The sequence below is a fragment of the Vanessa tameamea genome, chromosome 16, assembly GCF_037043105.1.
Source record: "Vanessa tameamea isolate UH-Manoa-2023 chromosome 16, ilVanTame1 primary haplotype, whole genome shotgun sequence".
Taxonomy (NCBI): domain Eukaryota; kingdom Metazoa; phylum Arthropoda; class Insecta; order Lepidoptera; family Nymphalidae; genus Vanessa; species Vanessa tameamea.
The window spans coordinates 7,639,472-7,660,899 of NC_087324.1; the positions used below are offsets into that span (position 1 = coordinate 7,639,472).

Below are 21,428 nucleotides of genomic sequence, written 5' to 3' on the forward strand. Positions count from 1 at the left end.
TTATCGTCCTTCGAAACAGAGGACCATTGTTACATCTATTTATTGCTCCTTATGGCAGATAGTCCCTTTGTGGTATTGTACTCAAAATGGAGTGTATTGTCAGATACAGTTAGATAAGTTTGGTTTAATAATATTATTACTACTATTTAAACAAGCTTGACAATCCATGTAAGCATGTTAACGTGATCTCATTTTCCATTAATTTAACGATGTCAATCTGCTGAACCCGTTATAATGGCAACACTGCCTAAAAACACTTTTTTTAAGTGACAACATTTTTGTATATAGATATGATACGTGAAAGATTTTAATATATTCTTTTTTTTTAATTACTAAGTTCGAAATTAATACATATTATTTATTAACTATTAAAAATTAACTAATGAATCCAATTATAAAGTTATTCGTATTATTGTTATTATTTAAAACAAATATGAAATTTTAGCATTAAATTATCACGCTTTCAGAAAGGAAAATACTCAGAAATAAGATTTATTAAAAATATTAAGTCTCCTGAAACCCGTGAAATAACTTGGATTATTTATGTTAAGGAACTAAAGCAAATCTTTAATGCTTGCGATACTCGGAAGTCACGCTTTTTAAAGTCATTACCATGGTTCCCGCCATTCCTGGTATAGTCTGTGTTAGTTCAAACACTTGATCCTTAGACATGAAGGCTATTCTACGAAGTATTCGTGTTCGTAAACCTTAAACGTGACATAAAATGTAGATAGATTTTGTTGGAACACAATTTTGTATTGCCTTTTCCTATCGTGTTCACTGCTTGAATTTACTTCTTACACGAATATTTATAGGCGGTTTTCCTTCGAGAAGGTATTTTTTTTTATCTATTTCAAAATTCTATTTAGATTTTGAATTTCATAAAGTCACTTTATAACCATACCTGCGATAAGGCAAGAATCTTCCATAATCTTACCAAATTCATGTGTGAACTAGAATAAAAGGCATACTAACAGGATATTTTTAATATAAAAATATAAATCATTCATTTAACGACTTATCTAGTAAGACTAATAAGTACTCTACAAGTTCTACAAAAACTCGTCTAAACGTAATAATATAATAAGTGCACATCGATATGCAAAACGGTTCAATTACAGCGACTTATAAAAAGCAATTTGCATGCGTAGTTATGTAATAGCTGCGTCGAGTTTCTTGAACTGGCAGGGTTAATATCAAGGTAAGACATGTTTTATGATTTAAAAAGAATACATTTAAAATATTACTTCCGTTTCAGCTGTTAAAACGTTCTATGTTTATTTTGTAAAAACGGACGACTATTAAACTATCATTACGCCGTTCTGCGATTATTATATAAGAAATAACTTGGTGTTTTCGGTAACAATGGATTGTTATGGAATTAGACGTTTTTACAAGGTTAAGTGTATTATTATTTTTCATTATATATAATCTACTATGTGCTTGAGTTGTTTTTAATATTATCTTTGTCATTGTAAGTACGAGTTACGATTAATTGTGTGCTAAGAATATACAATTCTTACATAATTGTATAATTTTAGTATTTCAACGCAATACTAATTACGTTATTTTTTTATAAAAAAGATAACAACTCTTATAACGAGTTGGTTATCCGATCGGTATTATAATAGGGGCTCGAGGGTAGAAGACGCCACTCACAACTCCCACCTATATTTAAAAATAGGCCTGGCCTCATACATTGACATGTACATATTTAGTATAATAACGTAGTCTGTATTATTATATATAAGGTTAGTGTTATTTTAAAAAACATTTTTATATAATAAAGCCGTAATAAATTATATTTCATATAACATATATATTTTTTTATTTTTTCGAAGATTTTATGTATAAAAACGGAACTAAGCTTACTCATTAGTATGATTTACTAAAATATGAATTCATGGTAAGCAATGATAAAGAAGTTAGTCATGTCCTTCCCTGGGGTTCAAGCTTGCTTCATACCAAATTTACTCTAATTCGGTTTAGCGGTTTGGCCGTGAAAGAGTAACAGCAAACAGACGAAACAGTTATATTCGCATTTATAATCATAGTATAAATACACTATACGGGTTGCAAAGCTATTTCTTCTTAGATTAATATTTTAATTTACAGCAGTAAAATAACGACACAAACGACATAAATAAATATTTAAATGATTATTAAACAAAAATAATTACTTCAAAATCCGGACAGAAATTCTATTTATAAGAAATATAAGAAACCCATCTGATTGCCGCTGCTGTTGACAGGAGGGTTGGCTAATTTTACGCCCAGATAATCTGAATTGCGATTCATCGGGGTATGTTGTATTCCACGAATACCTCGTGCCTCGTGGAATACAGCATCTCACTACGTTTATTGAAATAATGTATAATATGTTCCTTTTTTTAAAATAATGAATATGTTGTCCTAATCAATTTTGGTAACAGTCGCCAATTTTAAGGGACACCAGCCAAGTACGCAGGACTAACGGCTTTAGTTTCTTTCAGAACCATCGGAGTGTACACTTCCAATTTTCAGACTCGGGGCTGTTACTGAGAATTTTTCGATAAAAAACCAAATAACTTTTATCGGCCCGACCTGGTGTTTCAACTCAGAATCTTGGGATCTGCGGCCCTATATCTCGTCAATTGACAAACGAGGCAGTCACAGAGTTTTTTAAATGGAACAACTCAACCCTAATTTATCGACCAGACGTTGTTTGTCGATTTGTTTTGAACAGTGAATGTGCAATAATACAGCATAAAGGTTATACATGCTTGGCGACCCATTAACAATGTTAGTTGTTACGAATAGATTGATTCATATATTGCCGGTGTCTATAGTAACAGTTGCACACTGGGTCAGATAACCCAGCCAGATCAAAATCGAAATTAAAATATTCTTTATTCAAGTAGGCTCATAAAAGCAATCAAGCTTTTAATCGTTATATAACAGTGTTGAATTAAATGTATAGCTATCACCAGTTCGGAAAGTAGATTCTACCGGGAAGAACCGGCAAGAAACTCAGTAGTTAATTATGTTTTTATATATCCTGCCCAGGAATCAATAAATACTAAATCCACGCTTTTTTATCTTTAATATAATCTTGTATTGAGTAATATATCTTATTTATCAAAGTTATATTATTTGACATGACTTTAAATGTTTTAATAGATTAAGTTAAAAATAACTGTGGAATCTTATTAAAGAAATGAATACTGTGCCTCAGGTAGGATGTATGTGACTTTGCGAAGTCGGAAACTAATTTTTATTAGTTTACCTTTCCTCCTTTGTATAGACACAATCATTGTCGTTTCTTTCAAAAAAGTCTATGTATTGTGAATATATGTACATAAAATTGTTGTTAACAAATTGTGAAGCAACTATAAGTATACTCACTTCATCAAAAACATCCCGAAGGGACGCTCTAGCTCCAAGATTAGAAATAAGATTACTTGTCAACTTCTAAATATAATTAAAAAAATATAGAGATCCTGCGGACAAAATAATCGTGTGTATTTCTACAAAAACTAAATGGTTTTAATCCTAAGAAAGAATTCCTGTAATGGTTAAAATAACTTCGAGGTCCATTAGAAATAGACAATCAGGTTTCAAGTTAATATAAAAACTAGAGAAAATATCCTGTATGCTAGAATTGTCGATGACATCTTTCCGGGAAACTATATCACTTTTTTTAATGTAATGATTCCCATTCGAATATAGATTCAAAATAATAAAATATGTTGTCTATGCAAATGTGGTTTAATGTAATTACGCTTAGATACGTTTAGGTAATATATAATTTGGTTTATTATTTTTTATGACAAAACTAAAATATATATTTTTTATATTTATGTATAAATATAGGTTTTATACATATAATATAATTATATAAATGTACAGTAATTTCATAAAAATAAATATATATTTTTGAAATTACTGTAAAATGTAATTTTTTCACATTTATTTATACCGAGAACTTAATACCTAATATTAATATAAAACTAACTTAAATAATACTTTAAGTAAATCATAGACAAATTATACAAAATACACACCGAGCAAAAGATTGTCCCACCCAAGCACAATTACTTCTCTGAATCGCAATGCTTAATTTTTGAGCTAAATAATTTCTTAGAAACACCTTCTATTGTTTTTTAATACCTAATAGCCACGGACCTAATGATTCAAAAGCCCGCCATTCATATTCATACTCGTTAGATAAAAGTGAGTATTTACGGCGTTTGAGTATTTTAGCCGCTTCAGCAGCTGCACGTCTTATATTATACTCTCTGCATAAACCGTTTGGTTTTAAAGTAGCAAGAATCGATTATGTGGCCAAAGTACGACGAAGTATGTCATGAAGTGAGAGACAGATGAGTTCATGGTGTCCGAAATGATCAACACGGGTTCCGTTGGCATAAACGAGGCTCGTACACCTTTAAACCTAAACGAAGGCATACGGCATGTGTATCGTTACCCGATGAAGTACTATCCCTTGATTTTGAGAAGGTAGAACTTGACTTCCTTAATTTCAACAACAACGTAATTTTTTATTCATAATAATATCAAGAAATCACCCGAGAATACCTATATATGGAAGTAATTAAAAAGGGGAAATAGTTACTTGCAAAATCCTTGCAATTAGTAGTAGGTACCTAATTCTGTAAGTAGTATTTCTTAGACAGGCAGCCGTTTCTTCGCATAGGAAAGCTTAGAAAATTCAAAACGAAATTACATGCAAAATGCATTTCCTTATAAGTACTATGTCCATATACTGCACTAGAAGTTAAGTCAGCTAGTATACGACGGAATAACGCATTGGCAACGCAATAACTTACCTTGTCGTGAAAAATGTTTTGATTTAGTAACGTTGTCAACTAAAATAGCTAGACGGTATATTATGTAAATGTATTTATTTATTGTTAGTTATTACTTATTCTATACGTTATAAATAACCACAAACTTAAATCAGTGTTATTTTATTTGTAAGTATATATAATTATACATATAAATTAAATGGAATCCAAATAAATCTAAATTTATGGTTCCGTATTTAATAATAATAGTTCGAAAATAATATATGTATTAGTAATTCCTCTAAAATCTATATCGAGGTAGAGTGCCCAACATAATGGTACTATTACTCCTTCAGCATAATTTAAATTAAAAATATGTATTTATAAACTATGCGTTTATATCCTTGTTGAAGAAAATTCGTAACAAATTATTCGATTTGAATCGATTCGATTTCGATTATTTGATTCGTGAAAAGAATATGTTGTAAATTATTGTAAATAATATACATATATGTATGTATTGAATTGTTTCAAAAAAAACGCAACAAAATCAGAAAGTTTTATTGATAATAAATATTTATTAACACATAGTTTTGAATATTCATTGTTAATATTACTACTGTAAAATATTTAGAATATTCGATCAATCGATAATTATTTTTAAAGAACATTTAAGAGAATAAATTAGTTAGAATAAATAATATTTTGAAAATATATTTTAATTAAAAAACTTTTATATGTATGTATTTTATGTTGTGCCTGTAATAAAATAAAAAACAAAATCTAAAAATACGCGTGCAGACTTTCACACATTTTGTCATCTGACAGTATAGGCCTCATGCTGAGTTACATCTTGCATTCCTATTATAGAATAATATCGTATACTTAAGTATTTACGAATCAATAATTCTTTACCCGTAAATAGTATTAAAAGTCATGAACTACCAATGCCAATAAACCTGTCTCGACCGGTCTAGAGTGTATTTATTATGAAAAACTCGCATTTCCCTCTTGTTATTATGTTAATACGCAACATCTTTGCGCTTGGCTTTGAAATGGTTTCGTTAAAATTATTTGCACGTCGATCGAGCAAAAAATTTAAAGCGCCACAGCTTTTATAAACAAATACAATTGAATCATTTTATTTTTAACTTGTGTTCGTCGGGGGATATTTGTGTTCAACAAAGTGGTTACATAATAATAACAATTGTTAACAAATGTTTTTTATAGATTATTCTAAATGATTTATTACATAATATTCACTATCAATCTTTCAGATTACAGTAAAGTATTTATAACATAATCATAGTGATCAGCATTTCCTTGCCCTTATCCTATATTTTTGAGGTTAACGCAGTGTAGTTTTCTTTCCCATTTATTTGTCTTCAGTATTTCAGAATTTTGCCTCCTTACACTTAATCATGTAGAATTCCCTTTTTATAGTACAATAAGACTGACAGAATAACCAGTGAAGTGAGCGCTTGCAAGCGCATTTGTGCACTTTTGTATCTCTTGCGTTGGTTAGCTTCCGAAAGAGTTACTGAGGTGGTTAAAATAGATCCCGAGACGACATGTCATCAAACACCTCCCCTTTATCTTCTTTTAGTCATGTAAAGTCTTACCTAATTCTCTTGTGCATTGTGCGTGTGTCTGTAATAGTAGTTTATTTTCTGCCATGGCATATAGTAACAGACTTACGTACGCGTAAGAAAACAATATTGTATTCTATGCATTGTTATAATTCAAACAGTTCAATTATTTTTTAATTATTAATGTTATCATCTCAGCTTAATAGAAGATTAAATTCGTACTGTGTATTTGAAGTACACAACAATTATACGTTAATATTTGATGAACGTTTAAAAATCAACATATTTACGCTTTTTTTTAATTACTCTATTCAAACCTTACAACTCATTTAAATCATCGCATGACCGTGCAAAAGAAGACTTGTATAATTATACATTTTTAATACAGTTGTTGATTCTTATCATTGTAATTTTCTAAATCAATGATTTGATAAACTAACAATTAATTACATGAGCTACCGCTTGGCGATGATAAACATCATGCTACTATAATCTTTAAACTTTATTTTTTCCGTAATAAAAATGGTCAATATTTGTATGAAATGAGAACTAAACCAAATAATTATAATTTAATACAGTTCTGTCTTTTCTTACTCAGTTTAATTATTGTGTCGCGATCTACTTTCTCCGCATCCAAGAATAGCGGTTCATCATTAAATATTTAATTTATTTTATAGTTCGTCTTTTTTTTATGAATTTATCAGAATAAAAACGATTTAAAAATAAATGGGGATACGGATGCAAGTGTTTGAAAACTCACTCAAAAATTTTTAATTGAAATTGAACACATTTTATTTAAATGTAAAAATACTATAACTACAATCTGAACGATTTTTATCACTCAGTAAAAGAGAACAGCTTAAAGTGTAATTAAAAAAATGTCTCTGTAGTGTCAGTTAACATTTAACTTAACATATAATCTAGATTGTTGATTCAGCCACCGCATCAGCTGGGGATCTGATATTAAGATCTAAGGCATCCGAGGCGCGCTCGAAATTGTTATTATTTAAAAGCAAATGCCTTTCATTAGGACGGGGGAGTCATGCCATGTCTATAATAATTTTCAAGACCACAGTTATGTCTTTATTTCGAAGCCGCAAATTCTTTTGCGGTTGATCTGGGTTCCGTATAATGAATATAAAAAAGAAACAGTTAAAATCATTAGCATTACTGAGGAATTCAGTAAATACGTTTAAATATTACGTATATTATAATTTATATTTAAAATAAATAATAACCTGTCACAACGAATTTCGTATGGTGTTTTATATAAAATAGGTTAGATAGGTATAGATCTCTATAATGAAGAGCCCGTGATCACGTGATCCCATTTAAAAGTAAATCTATGATTGTATAGTTTTCTTACTTTTTTTATTAGACAATGATGTCTACATAGCGTTTCATAGTTACATTGATGGGAGACAGTGAGATCGCAATAATTTGGCCCGCGGTCACGGCTGTTTCATTTAGCTATCAATTTCCTTGTCAATATTTGAGAACTGTATTGCAATTTTAATATAGTAATCATCTTGGTTATTCGAATGTTAACTAGTTGCTTTCGTTACGATTAGCAGGAAATGGTATGTACTATAATATTTATTAATTTATACATGGCAAGAAGTTGTCACTTCTTAAAATCAATTTAATAAAATAAAAAACAAAAAATATATAAAAACTCTTGTATACGATAATCCTTAAGTAAATTTTAAGTTATCTGTAGATAATTTTATCTCATATTTACTTATCGTAGGCAGTGTCTAGAAACAATGCTTTATTTTCATTGTTATCTTCCATAGATGAAATATTACAGATACATTAACGAAGCAAATTATTTTCATAATTAATATTTCATAGAGATCCAATCCAAAAGCCATCACGTCTGTATTAAATAAATTAAAATTATTCACGATTATATCCCGAAGGTGTAGTAATTTAACTAATTATCATACAACAAAGGAATCATTACTGTAAAATCTTACAATATGAACCAGAAAACGATGTGGGGCGGAAGCCGGCCGCTATAGACGATTCATTATGGGCACGTTCTTTCCTCGTCAATATCATTATTACTCACGTATCAAAGCGACCTTATTTATTTTCTTACATCGTTATTATTTAAAATGAAGATGTAGTTTTTGCGGTTACGCTTCCGAATATCTTTTTAGTGATCGCACTCTAATGACAGGCACATGGGTTAATGGTATATTTTTTTTTTTATTTTAACCTGTACTCTTTTTTCTATATTCAAAGAGTCTTCACTAAATATGCACGATATTATACGTATGTGATCATATAACACATTAATAATAATAACGAAAGCACTTAATTAAATTTACTATAATAATTTTACTTAATAAATAACAGCAACAAGAGACATATTCAGTAGACATTGTTGATGTCAACGACTTAGATGTTCTCTAACGCTTCTCAATTAATATTAATTTGCAAATCAATAGGAAGGAATATATTTATAGAATAAAAGGATGTGATCTTTGTTATCCGTTTTATTTTTCTTTAGGTTTAAAAAAGGGAAAACATTGTGTTACTTTTTTCCCAGTCCGGTAAAATATCCTTTGTGGGTCGAGGCATTAGCCAAATTATCTTCATCAAATGAAAAGCTTGATAACATCGATAATATATGTATATCGATGATAACAGGAATAATGTGGCGATTTTAAGATTAAGCGTTTAGATATGCTTCAATTAAATAAAAATCCGCGTTCCACTTTCAAGTTCCTTTTATTTGTGTAACACCGAATAGCACTAAGATCGAATGTTGTATATCAAATGGGATCATCTGTTAATATCGTTTTTAACATATTTTTGTCAAGATAAGTCTGAAGAATTTTGATGTCGGGTAACGGTTATCTTTTATTCTTTAAAAATATTAGATTATTTTTTTGTGTGTTTTCCGAGTAGCTTTGTTTCATAATTTCATAATTTGTTTAGCTGTATATAAATTTCAGGTGCACCAACAATAATAAACTGTAGTTAAAATAAAATTATTTTTCTTGTTGTAAAATTGAACTAAAACATAATCACAAATTAAACACTTTTATGCCTAGTTCTGTAGATGTCATGGAACCTAAGATATTGTTTCGTCAGTTCTAAGATTGACTTCTATCATATTTTGCAGTGCTTACCTGTAAGAATTCTATTCGTAACTTCTATATTCGTATTTACTTGGTGGTAGGGCCTGTCCGCCCGAGTAGGTACCCCCACTCATCAGATATTCTTTCGCGAAATAGCAATTCTTAGTATTGTTGTATTCCGGTTTGAAATGTGACTGAGCCAGTACAGGCACAAGGGACATAACATCTTAATTTCCATAGTTGGTGGCGCATTGGCGATGTAAGGAATGACTAATATTTCTTACGGCGCTAATGTATATGGCACTTCATACTATGGTCCATTAGCCCGAGCTCATCTAATAACCAAAAAAAAACTCACGCATTAGATGCAGTGAGAACCGACAGTGATACGCTAATTTGAAGTGTAAATTCTTTAAATGTTGTGATTATTAGGTATATAGCCAATGTCGAATTTTGAAATTTCACTATCGTGTCCAGAAGTGAGTTTCATTGGTCTTACTGAATGGCTTTAATGTTAAAATAATTTAGCTCTATTTTTATTACGATACATTGATATTATAGAACACAAAACTATAGAATAAATCAACTGTGTAATCTATACTACAGACGTTGGCCTTACAGCGTACCGAAAATATTATTTCATGAAATATAGAAGACTATTTATATTTTTAATATTATAAATTACCAACAACTCAAAGCATTTTTTTTAAGAATCATTCAACATCTTTTACGCAATATTTAAGACACTGGTTACATTGAGGGACCTAGATGCTACCTCCACGCATAATACCTTACATTATCGATTTGAGAAAGACAATTTCATCCGGGGTCACGAGTGCGGAACCATTCGGGCGTGATTTATATCGTGAGATACAGTTTATCGACGACACCTCCGTTATATTCAAGACCGGGAAGATTACTATACCATCAATCTTTCTTTGTCTACGGGAGCTGAGGACACAGTTTTAGCGAAGAATTTCATATTTACACATGGAGTTGCTTATAAAAAGTTAATGATATAAAACCTTTTTTTTAAATAAATTAAATTAACATTGACATTAAATACATATTACTTTAAAAATACATTTGTTAAGGAAAAAATATCGATATCGTCAGTATTCCTACAAATGATACAAGCTTGTACTATTATATTATGATATATTTAGTTTAATTTTTAATGTTGGTACTAAGTTCTATAGTTTTTTTTTTATCAGAATAGAGAATACACCAATCGAATAATGTTCGATAATTTAATTTTATATTTACAAAGTATAATCAAAACGAGATAATGCTTTAGAATGCTTTTGTACTGTCATTCATAAACTGAAACAAATACGAACTGAATTATATTAATCCTTTTAGAGATGGTATCGCTTATTGTAATCGAATCGTAGTCGCTCGAGCTTGAATAAAGCTTGATGGATTCGTACCGATATTTAGCGTCTATAAGTATTTAGAAAAACATTTAGCACCAAAATATAACCTTTTTTACAAAGCAAACCTTTGTTTTACAAAGCATAAAATGTCGCAAACTCTACTTCCAATGAAAAAAACATTTTGAAGAATATGTATGTATAACTTTTTTTGTTGTGATTAATATTTGTAGAATCTTAAATTTTGCTGAATGGTATATAAAATTATCAGAAAAATTAATGTTAGAAAACCAAGTCATTGGCCTTTGGAGCACTTTTTTACAATAGACTTCATGTTACCCATACTTTTCGATGCCTATTACTACCATATTACATATCGATGCAAATTATTGGTTTTCAATACGTAAATTAGACACCTAATTTGTAAATACGGTGCATTATCTATCTTTGGTACTCGTGAGACCTGAACGCTATTATTACACGGTAATGGTGGTTTCTAATACCTTTTCTTACGCTACGCTTTTGTTTTTTGTGTAAAGAACTTAGTTCAATAGCATTGAATGACTTTTTCATTATCATTATTTCATCTAAAGAGGTTTTTCATATATATCTATTTATATATTTTATTACGACTTTTAACTATTCAGTATGGATATGGGTCTGAAAGCATTCTTTTTACTGATTAGAAAATTGCGATAGGGTCCGATGTTTAATTTAATGTTACCAGATTTTATACGCGTATTCGTTCGTATTGTGAATTGCAATAAAATTTTACAAATTATACTGTTTAATAGACATAACATTTTAACATTTCCCAAATATAAATAACTCAATAATAATAATTGATCTTAAAAATAAATATATTTTAAACATACTTGAAACTTTTTAAATATGTTTTAAATGGCAATATATGTACATAACTCATGATTATTTTAATGCTTTTCGCAGGAATCCAGACAGATCGCACGGAGCATGCGTACGCGTCTGCACAAGAGTACAAAGAGGCGCTGGAGGCTATACGGAGGAACACCGGTGCTGTAAGTGAAACAATTTTACAAAGTTGAAGTTCTATACAACGCGAATAACATATTTATAAAGTATCAAAAACTGTTCAAAATTAATGAAATTATACTAACCAAATAATTAAAAAATATACATACAGTTTGGTACAAAACTTAAACTTTATCAATTGTAAACACAAAATATATCAATTAATTTATTTTAAAATTTTACACATATATCTTAGGAACGCAGTAAGCCACAACGTACTCTAGAGTCAGAGATCACTAAGTCCGAAGAAGTGGATCAAGAGATGCACGAAGAAGTCCTCCCAGACCCCTGGGAGCTTAATAACACGGCTCGCGCCGATGTTGAACTATTGTTCTTTAACCGGGTACCCAAAGTCGGCAGCCAGACCTTCATGGAGCTATTGAGGCGATTGGCGATTAGAAATGAATTCGGTATGTATACATTATAATGATTATAATTATTCTAATGTTTTCCCCCGGCGCCGCGGCGAGGTGTTTTGCAGGCCTGTGTCTGTGTGTATTTATTTTCTACCAAAATAAAAAACCTCAGTACAAGGTAGTGTTATTTCGATTTGGAAGGAGTGAGCAAGTGTAATTACAAACACAATTAACATTCTCAACATTGGCAGAGCAATAACGGGATAGGCAGATGTTTATGACTCTTATAGTGCACGTGTCTATATGTGAACGTGACCACTTACATCCAGTATAAATAAAAACACTCCCGCCACAGAACAACAGGACTCTAATACCAGTCCCTTATTATTTAATTACTGTGTAACACATTAATATCTTCATTTATTCTTCCATTTGTATCCAATTGTATAACCACCAACCCGCATTGCGCAGCGTGGTGGAATAAGCATCAAGTCTTCTCCTCAAAAGGGAGCGGAGGAGTTAGTAATGCCAGATGTAATAAGCCAGTAGTGGGACATTTAGAGGCTGTTGTTTTGCTTTTGTTGTTGTTGTTGCTTTACTTTTGAATTTAGTAATTACATTAACAAAGAAGCGCTTATAGTTCAACTCGTTCCTGGAGGTCGGTATATTCTCAGACAGACAGAGTAGGTAATTTATTTATTTATTTATTAAGTTTGCTAGCGATTTTTACATTTGTCATTATTACTAAATATACAATTAGGTATATACATCCATAGATTATGCAAAATCATTTAAAAGCAAATACTACATGCTAATTAAACTATTAATTACTATTGCTTGCTTCAACAACAAAAATGAAAAAAAAAAACGAAACATGAGCAAATGAGAAAAAAAAAATCACGCTTTGAAATCTACAAACTATCTTTAAAGGGAGGCATTTACCCATTTGAGCGACATTGAATTGTAAAAATTATATTAATTTATTGACAGTACAAAAAGTAAAATTTATTTAGTACAAAGTCACAAACAAATCATTTATAACACTGATAATAATTAACCTGAAAAAATATCAATTAATAATTATAAAGCATTACTCGTGAAAACAATAAAGGCAAAACACGCGATCAAAACATAAATTCTGCTCTTTAGTTGGTTCATCAGCTGACTATCGCGAGTTATTATGTTATTGTTAACGACTCTCACAATACATATCACCATAAATTCTTGTATTCTCATCAGAATAATTGTATTAAGGTCAAAATTAGAAATACCTTCTGCACATGTCATGTACGCGTGGAATTTTTCATGAATGCAGTCTTACTACAAGTTCCAAGAGTTGTAATTTGATTTACCAAATAGATTTTAGCCTATGCTGATACCGTACTTGTAGAACTAAAAAACAATATCACTGATTTAAGCCAGCTTCATTTTAACTCTCCTTGACTTTTCACTCGAACATTTTTATGAAAATATACATACATATTATGTCTACACAAAGTTATGTGTTGGGTTGGCTTTATAAAATGTGTTTAAAATATTATGTTCATAAAGACTAACACTTAAACTAAATATACAGAGCCTTAAAAATATCTAAAACAATTTATATATTTTTTTCTGAGTAATATAAGTATTTAAAAAAAAAATGACGTTGATTTTTTTCTGTTCAATCACTCATCAAAAATTAATTAGACTTATAAATTAAGTTACACTTAAGACGTACGATTAGAACTCTAAACGATCTTAACATCGCTTAGTGATTAATTTTATTAACTAACAACAGAACTGTCCAAATGAATATTTTTACAACATTTAGAGCTGACATTAGTTATCTTATGTATTGTACAATTTACATTTGCTTTTACTTCTAATAATAATAATAAGCTTAACTTATTTATTGTGCAGGTTTCCACCGCGACGCAGTCCAGCGCGTGGAGACGATACGCCTCGCGCCCGCTGATCAACAAGTGCTGGCGAGTATTGTATCTGCGCACACGCCGCCTGCCTCCTACATCAAACACGTTTGTTACACGAATTTTACGAGGTAATATTCACAATATATTTAGTGTAGTTTTATTGTTAAATATAAAAAATAGATATAACAGAGTCGAAAGTTGATTTGATTTCCTTTAATATTATAAAAAATAGCATTATAATGACCGTATTCATTTATATTTACGTTAATAAATATCTATTTAATGTGTCTTCTCTTTTGCATAAACATGTATTACTTATATATTTTAAAATACATATAATAATTCGATTATATGATTAAAATACGTTAAATAAAAAAGTAGAATAAATATAGTGATTTCTAAACATAAAACGATTTCTGCTAAAATATTATCGGTGTCCAATAAATATTAAAATCATATTACCACGATTACAATAAGCAACATTGCTATGAATTGCTAATATTACAAAACTTTCTCTTGTGCGCAAAAAATGCAATAAGTGTAATTAAGAACATATGTTCTTATATGCTTGATAATCATTTCTAATAATAAAAACTAAATTGCAAGCATCAATCAAAATATAACCGTTGTTGTCGGCGGAGGTTAGAATAATTAGAATGAACATAAGCGCCAGCATATAAAATCTATACTAATAAAATAAATAATCCTTTAACGCCAAGTCATTATTTTAGTGAAATTATTTCTGTGTAAAGAAAAAGTATAGTGGTAAGTGTACCAACGGATAACTTATTAAAATATCTACTTACAGTATCGTGATACTTTGCGCTTTAAACTATCGTACCTACAAACATCCTTTTTTTTTTCTTAAAGTATATTTATTTTATATAGCTAGCTGTACTGCTATAATTGTGTATCGGAAAGGGTTTCCAAATTTAAAAATGTATTTTTTTAATATTGTCAAAATCCATAAACATGTTTATTAATATTATAGCTCTGATATTTTTGTAAAATATTATTAACGGGTAAACCCACTTACTAGTTATATTCTGCCATCAAACCTTGTATTGATGATCGGTTCGGAAGGCTGAAAGAGCCAGTGTAATTATAGACATTAAAGGATACGTCTTAGATGTTGTTGTCGTATTGACAGTGTAACCAGTGATTAAATTTCTTAACCAATGGCTATAGGCAGAGATGTTTACTTACAATTAGTCTGTCTGCCTACATATCATAAAATAAATACAGGTATTTGATATCGGTCAGTGTCTAACCGCAGTTGAGACAGTCGCTAGTAAAATTTCAGTATCATCATATTGCGTAATATTTGTAACTTTTTTCACATAATCTGTATCATTAGTAACCTCTTTTTCTAGAAGACATTATGGCGAATCCAACTTAATCTAGCTCAAAAATTCACACACACGTGGCACCGACCTATATGATTAATGATAATCGATATTAATGTTACTCGCATTAATTGTACGGATGATTAAACAGTCACCCGCCATACAACCGGATAATTACGTTTAGAAACTGTTCGTGCTCTTAAATTGCTCAATTGTTAAGATCCAAATGGAAATAGAGAAAACTTGATTACGTTTTTGGTAATCTATAATTTTAGTCCATTGTGAGTTTAAACATGGAGTTTTCAATGTACTTGCCAGAGTAACATCGAGTTCGCTATATAATACAAATACTACGATTATTGAAAATTTCATTCCAATATTTGTACATAACTTGTTTTCCCCCGCAAGGATTAGCCAGAACATTATTTTAATTATGTGTTAAATAATTAATAAACCAAAGAAAAAGTAGTATATCATCATGTACAGATAAATAACAAAAATAATTGATAGAATTGCTATATTTGATATCAAATTATGTATATTAAAAGTAATATTACGAGTAGATTGATATTTATCTTGACTGATACCTACTTAATGAATAATTTATTTTCAGATACGGTTACCCGTCACCGATCTATGTAAACGTAGTACGTGACCCCGTTGAACGAGTTATATCATGGTACTACTACGTGCGGGCCCCGTGGTACTACGTGGAACGCAAAAGGGCCTTCCCTGATCTCCCTTTGCCTGATCCGGCTTGGCTGAAAAAGGTGAGGAAAAGACATTTATAATAGTAACACAAAAAAGTATCTTTTGTCTTTTTAATATCATATATTACATTGACACTAGTAAAACGTATTAAGACGAGGTTTTATATTTTTTAGAAATGTTTTTGAACTATTACTCCGATTAGTTACAGATATCGAATGCATATTTTTCTGTATGTCATAATTATTATTGGATCACGTTATGATACATATGATTGAACCAATTAATGGTCTTGTGGTAGCTGTGTGGTAGCATCGATTAATATAAAAAACAAAATCATTCTTAAGTTTTCATCTGCCAATCGCCATCTAAAGTGAGACGAATGCCTCACGCTTCCTCACGCCAGTTAGAACCACGAACGCAATCGATTAATCCATTCACCCAAAAATAAGCCTTATTTCCGTAAGGGCAATAATCATTTTATTGTGTCACTTCGATTTTCTTCCAAAGTGAGGAATCATCATTCATGCTGCGAACTTCATTCCCCGTCAGTTGTTCATTAGCCCCGGTCGGCCGACGCGGGCGTCAATTTGCAGATCAATAGGCTAACAATCAGTCACGCGCTACTTCTAAAGACGCTTCACACTGCAACTCCGGATGTTTTTATGGATCATATTAAATGACTCGTGAACCTTTCGAACATTATTAAGACGAAGACCCATTGATGCTTGATATAAGACTTTATCATCTGCTAAGAATGATAAAGAAAAAAATATGAAAAAATTTAGCACTTTATAATACAGATCATACCTACCTACTTTATTAACAAAGTATTTTATAAAAGAGTTATTAACCTTTTAAATTGTAGTTAAAGTATGGAAATATGATTTACACCTTAAACTAAAGTTACCCAATAACACTGATCTCAGAGTAAGTGCGTAAAATAAATCACGTTTTATTCGCAAACGAAAGGATTTACATTATAGATGCCTGCGGCGATTTCTCTGCAATTATCTGTCAATTGATATTCACTGAAACACAAACGCTTCTTAGGCATAGCCATGAATTTTGCTTTACTTCATTACAAAACGCGAGAAACGAAATATATATAAATATATTGATGCATTCATACAATTAATTAAGTAGTTGCATGTTTTTGAGCCGAGATAATCCAGTGGTTAGAACGCGTGCATCTTAACCGATGATTTCGGGTTCAAGCCCAGGCATACACCATTGAATTTTCATGTGCTTAATTTGTGTTTATAATTCATCTCGCGCTCGGCGGTGAAGGAAAACATCGTGAGGAAACCTGCATGTGTCTAATTACAACGAAATTCTTCTGCATGTGTATACCACCAACCCGCATTGGAGCAGCGTGGTGGAATATGCTAGCCCATATATATGAATGAATAGCCCAGCAGTGGGAAATTTACTGGTTGCTAATGTTATGTTAATGTTGTGTTTTTGAGCTGTGATAAATCAACTTTGTTGAAGTATAATTAACTACTCCAGTTGCATTTACGATATTAATACATTGATCGAGAAATGATTGACATGTTTCGAGAAGACTGTTTCCCATCATCAGAACAGACGCGTGAAATCACGTCGCCGCGCCGACGTTCGTAACATAAGTGACATATACATAACGTAACGTAACATAAGTGACATATCCATGACTAATAGTAATATTATGAAAACTTAAGGTTCACTCACTCGTGAGAATTATTTAAGATAATAATTATTAATCACCTTTCAATAATTTATAGATTCAATTATTGTTATAATGGTGAATACAAGTTTAAAATTTAAATAATCAATCAAATGTTTGTTAAGCCATAATTATGGATATAAGAACTCAACTGATCTCTTCCCAATATAAATTGTAGTTATTTCTACTTCTACAGATGTAAAATCCTGTATTTTTTATCGACCCGAGAGCAGCGAACCCTTTCGCATTCTTTTATTTTTTACAACTTGCAAAAAACTGATATCTTTTTGGTAGCGACAAATTGGTTTTATTGATCGTGAAAAATATTTCTCTATAAAAACATATTAACAAATTGGGCGTTAAGGTGACAATAATGATCGTCCAAATCCGTCCTTTATGCAGCAATGTAATAATATTATTACGTTTGATAGATTGAATTGAAAAGGATAATATTTCTCTTGACTCGTGACTCAAAAGAGCCCGTGACAGATTACTATTGGCAGTTAATAGACTGAGCGTGCGCGGCCACTATAAAGATCTTTTCAGATGGATGACCAACAACCAAGATTAATTGTTAATTAGTTTTCAATTTACGAGTCATTATTTATGCATTTACAATTTCACAAAGATTTCCATTTTTAAAACAACCTTGCATTACCGATTTGAGGATTGTTTCATATTTCTCACAGTGCCATCGTCTATAGAGAATGGTCACGTCTTACCGACGGTTCAAATCAAATCAAATCAAGTTTATTCAAGTAAACTTCACAACGAAGCGTTTTTGAATCGTCAATATTAAAATACTACCACCGTTTCGGAAAGCAGCCTCCAGCGAGAAGAAACGACAAGAAACTCGCATAGTTGCTCTTTTCAAATAAACAGATTAACAATGCTGTTTTTTTACCCGAGCCTAAATCCAGGCGTTTTTTTTCTAAAAAGTATTCTTTTAATGAATAATAAGACTTATTTATTAAGTTAGTCTTAATAAACTTTTTAAATTTCATAAATGGTAAATTGGTTACATTTCCCGGTATCTTATTATATATGCGTATACCATTGCCCTACATTACCCCATAACAACATTCCATATGACATAAGACTGTGAAAATTACTAAAATAAACTAGTCTAGGAGTACTTATGTCCGTGAGTTTTCTTATTGTTTTTATTGCATAAATGACACTACTTAGTTTCCCTGCTAGGGCATACAAATGGGTGCCGCCCCACTGAAGTTTGGAGTCAAGGGTTATCCCTAGAAAGGCCGTCGGCTCAACAAACTCAAGCCTTTCATTATTCAAAATGACGGCAGAAGAATTTGATTTGACATTTGGCAGAGAAAACAAAATACATTTAGTCTTTTTTGCATTTAGTACCAAATTATTTATGTCAAACCAACCAAGAACCCGCGACAGAGCACTACTTACAACGTCGTAGTTGTTTATTTTTCTGTCGAGTTTAAAAATAAGGTATGTATCACCTGCAAACAGTACAATGTCGCAAGTCTTATTTACAAAATAAGATAAATCATTTATATATATTAAGAACAGGAGAGGTCTTAAAATTGAACCCTGTGGTACACCCATTTGCGCCAGAGCGCCATTTGATTTTGCACCGTTAACAACAACCTTCAAAACTCTTTCATTAAGGTAGGAGGAAATGAATTTCAATGCAGGACCCTTGATTCCATAATATTTAATAGAAGAATAATAAATGAAGAATATCATGCCTAACGCAATCGAAAGCTTTTGATAAGTCACAAAAAATACCAATAGCATTTTGTGACTTCTCCCACGCATCATAAATGTGTTTAACAAATGCTATACCCGCATCAGTAGTCGAGCGACCTTTAGTAAAACCGAACTGTTGAGAATGCAATAGCTTATTCGAGTTAAAGTATAACAATAATTGATTAAGCAGGATTTTTTCAAAAATTTTACCTAATACTGGCAAAATAGAGATCGGTCTATAATTGTTTGGGTCATTTTTATCACCGGACTTAAATAATGGGATTACTTTACTTAATTTTAATAGATCTGGTAAAATACCGGATAGTATACATTTATTAAAGATGATAGCTAAACAAGGAGCCAAGTCGACAATTACGTTGTTAATAATTGTAACTGATAGATCCCATAGATCACTGGTTTTTTTAAGATGTTTTAATTTTTTTTAATACATCGTACGGAGTTATACTCTCAAAAGAAAATTCTAACTCATTCTGGGAAACGTTACACTTAAGTAAGTCTAAGGCGTCACTTCAGCTTTGCTTCCACTTTATGTCAAGCAAAGAGAGATAAAAGTCATGCCAAGTGTCTGAGGAGAGACGTATCTCGGCTATATAACCGAGAAAATTTGATGAGTATATTAATGTTAAAACTTTTATTAGTAGTGAAACGAAAATTTACTTTGAGTAGCATCTACAGTATTACAATAGTACAGTATCTTTTTGCATTCATTGGTATGTTTTGGCCGTTACAATGTTATAATGTTATTATTTCTTATGGAAATATTATGATATGAGCAGTATTAAGATAAAATAAAAGCAATACTCCCCGGGATCAAGTTTTATTTTCAAATATCGTTCGTTAAAGTTGATCTGTCAGTTGTTCATTGTAGCTGTCGAGTTGTATTCCAAATTAAGTGTTTTCTTTTTTAGATTACTTATTTTTCCGGTCACACATTACATAAGCACTACTATTTTACAATATTATAGTATTATATTCTTAAATTAAACTTATTTTTTTTAAAAAATATCACGGAGCCAGTAAAAGAGAAGCTACTGGGCCGGTGTTGCCCGTTGTCAGTGTTGTTCGTTTGCAGAGCCGCCTATAATCACAAAAATCAAGAATTCTTAAGACAAATATTAATCTTTTTATATTTTTGTCAATCCTTTTAACTGCTATTTCAGTGGTATGATTATTCAATATGTTACTATAACATTAATTAGCTTAGAAAAAATTATCGCGTCAACGACTGCACGTGGAATAAAGTTTTTTCTAGTTAATTATTCTTCTATTGTTAAACAAAGTGCTCACAACAGCTATTTATTTTATACAGACAGGACGAGGCGCAAGCTGAAGGCAAAAAATAAATTAGTTTTGGTGGAACAAAAAATATGATGTTCTAATTAGAGTTTAAAAAATCATAAAATATATTTTCAGTTACTTTTATTTACAGCGTTGATAAGGATAGGGTAACGTCCTTTATGTTTAAAAAAAGAAATACATTTTAACTCGCCTTTAGAAGTTCCGTCGACACGATGTAAAAAAATGTTATAACTAATTTATCCATCCATCCTCTTGATTTGCGCACTTATTTAATCTTTTTATTTTTAAATAAACTGTGTCCATCACCGGAGGACCTAACCAAAGACTTTTAAAAAAAAAGTCTTAAAGAAAAAAATTAAAGTAAAAATAAATTATTTTGTTTAGTAAAACAATCTAACTGCTGCTGGCTTTGTCGAAACATGAAAATCGTTAATGAAAATGTTTAGGTGTCTTTATTATGAGTG

At 30.8% G+C, this 21,428-nt stretch overlaps 1 protein-coding gene across 1 annotated transcript in view; it reads left to right on the forward strand.

Moving 5' to 3' along the window:
* Nucleotides 1-21,428, forward strand: part of LOC113403042 (heparan sulfate 2-O-sulfotransferase pipe) — a 67,147-nt gene that overhangs the window by 42,748 nt on the left and 2,971 nt on the right. The window contains exons 3-6 of the mRNA XM_026643461.2: nucleotides 11,787-11,875; nucleotides 12,085-12,298; nucleotides 14,147-14,285; nucleotides 16,117-16,273. Of these exons, the coding sequence (XP_026499246.2) occupies nucleotides 11,787-11,875; nucleotides 12,085-12,298; nucleotides 14,147-14,285; nucleotides 16,117-16,273 (599 nt within the window). The remainder of the gene's footprint in view (nucleotides 1-11,786; nucleotides 11,876-12,084; nucleotides 12,299-14,146; nucleotides 14,286-16,116; nucleotides 16,274-21,428) is intronic.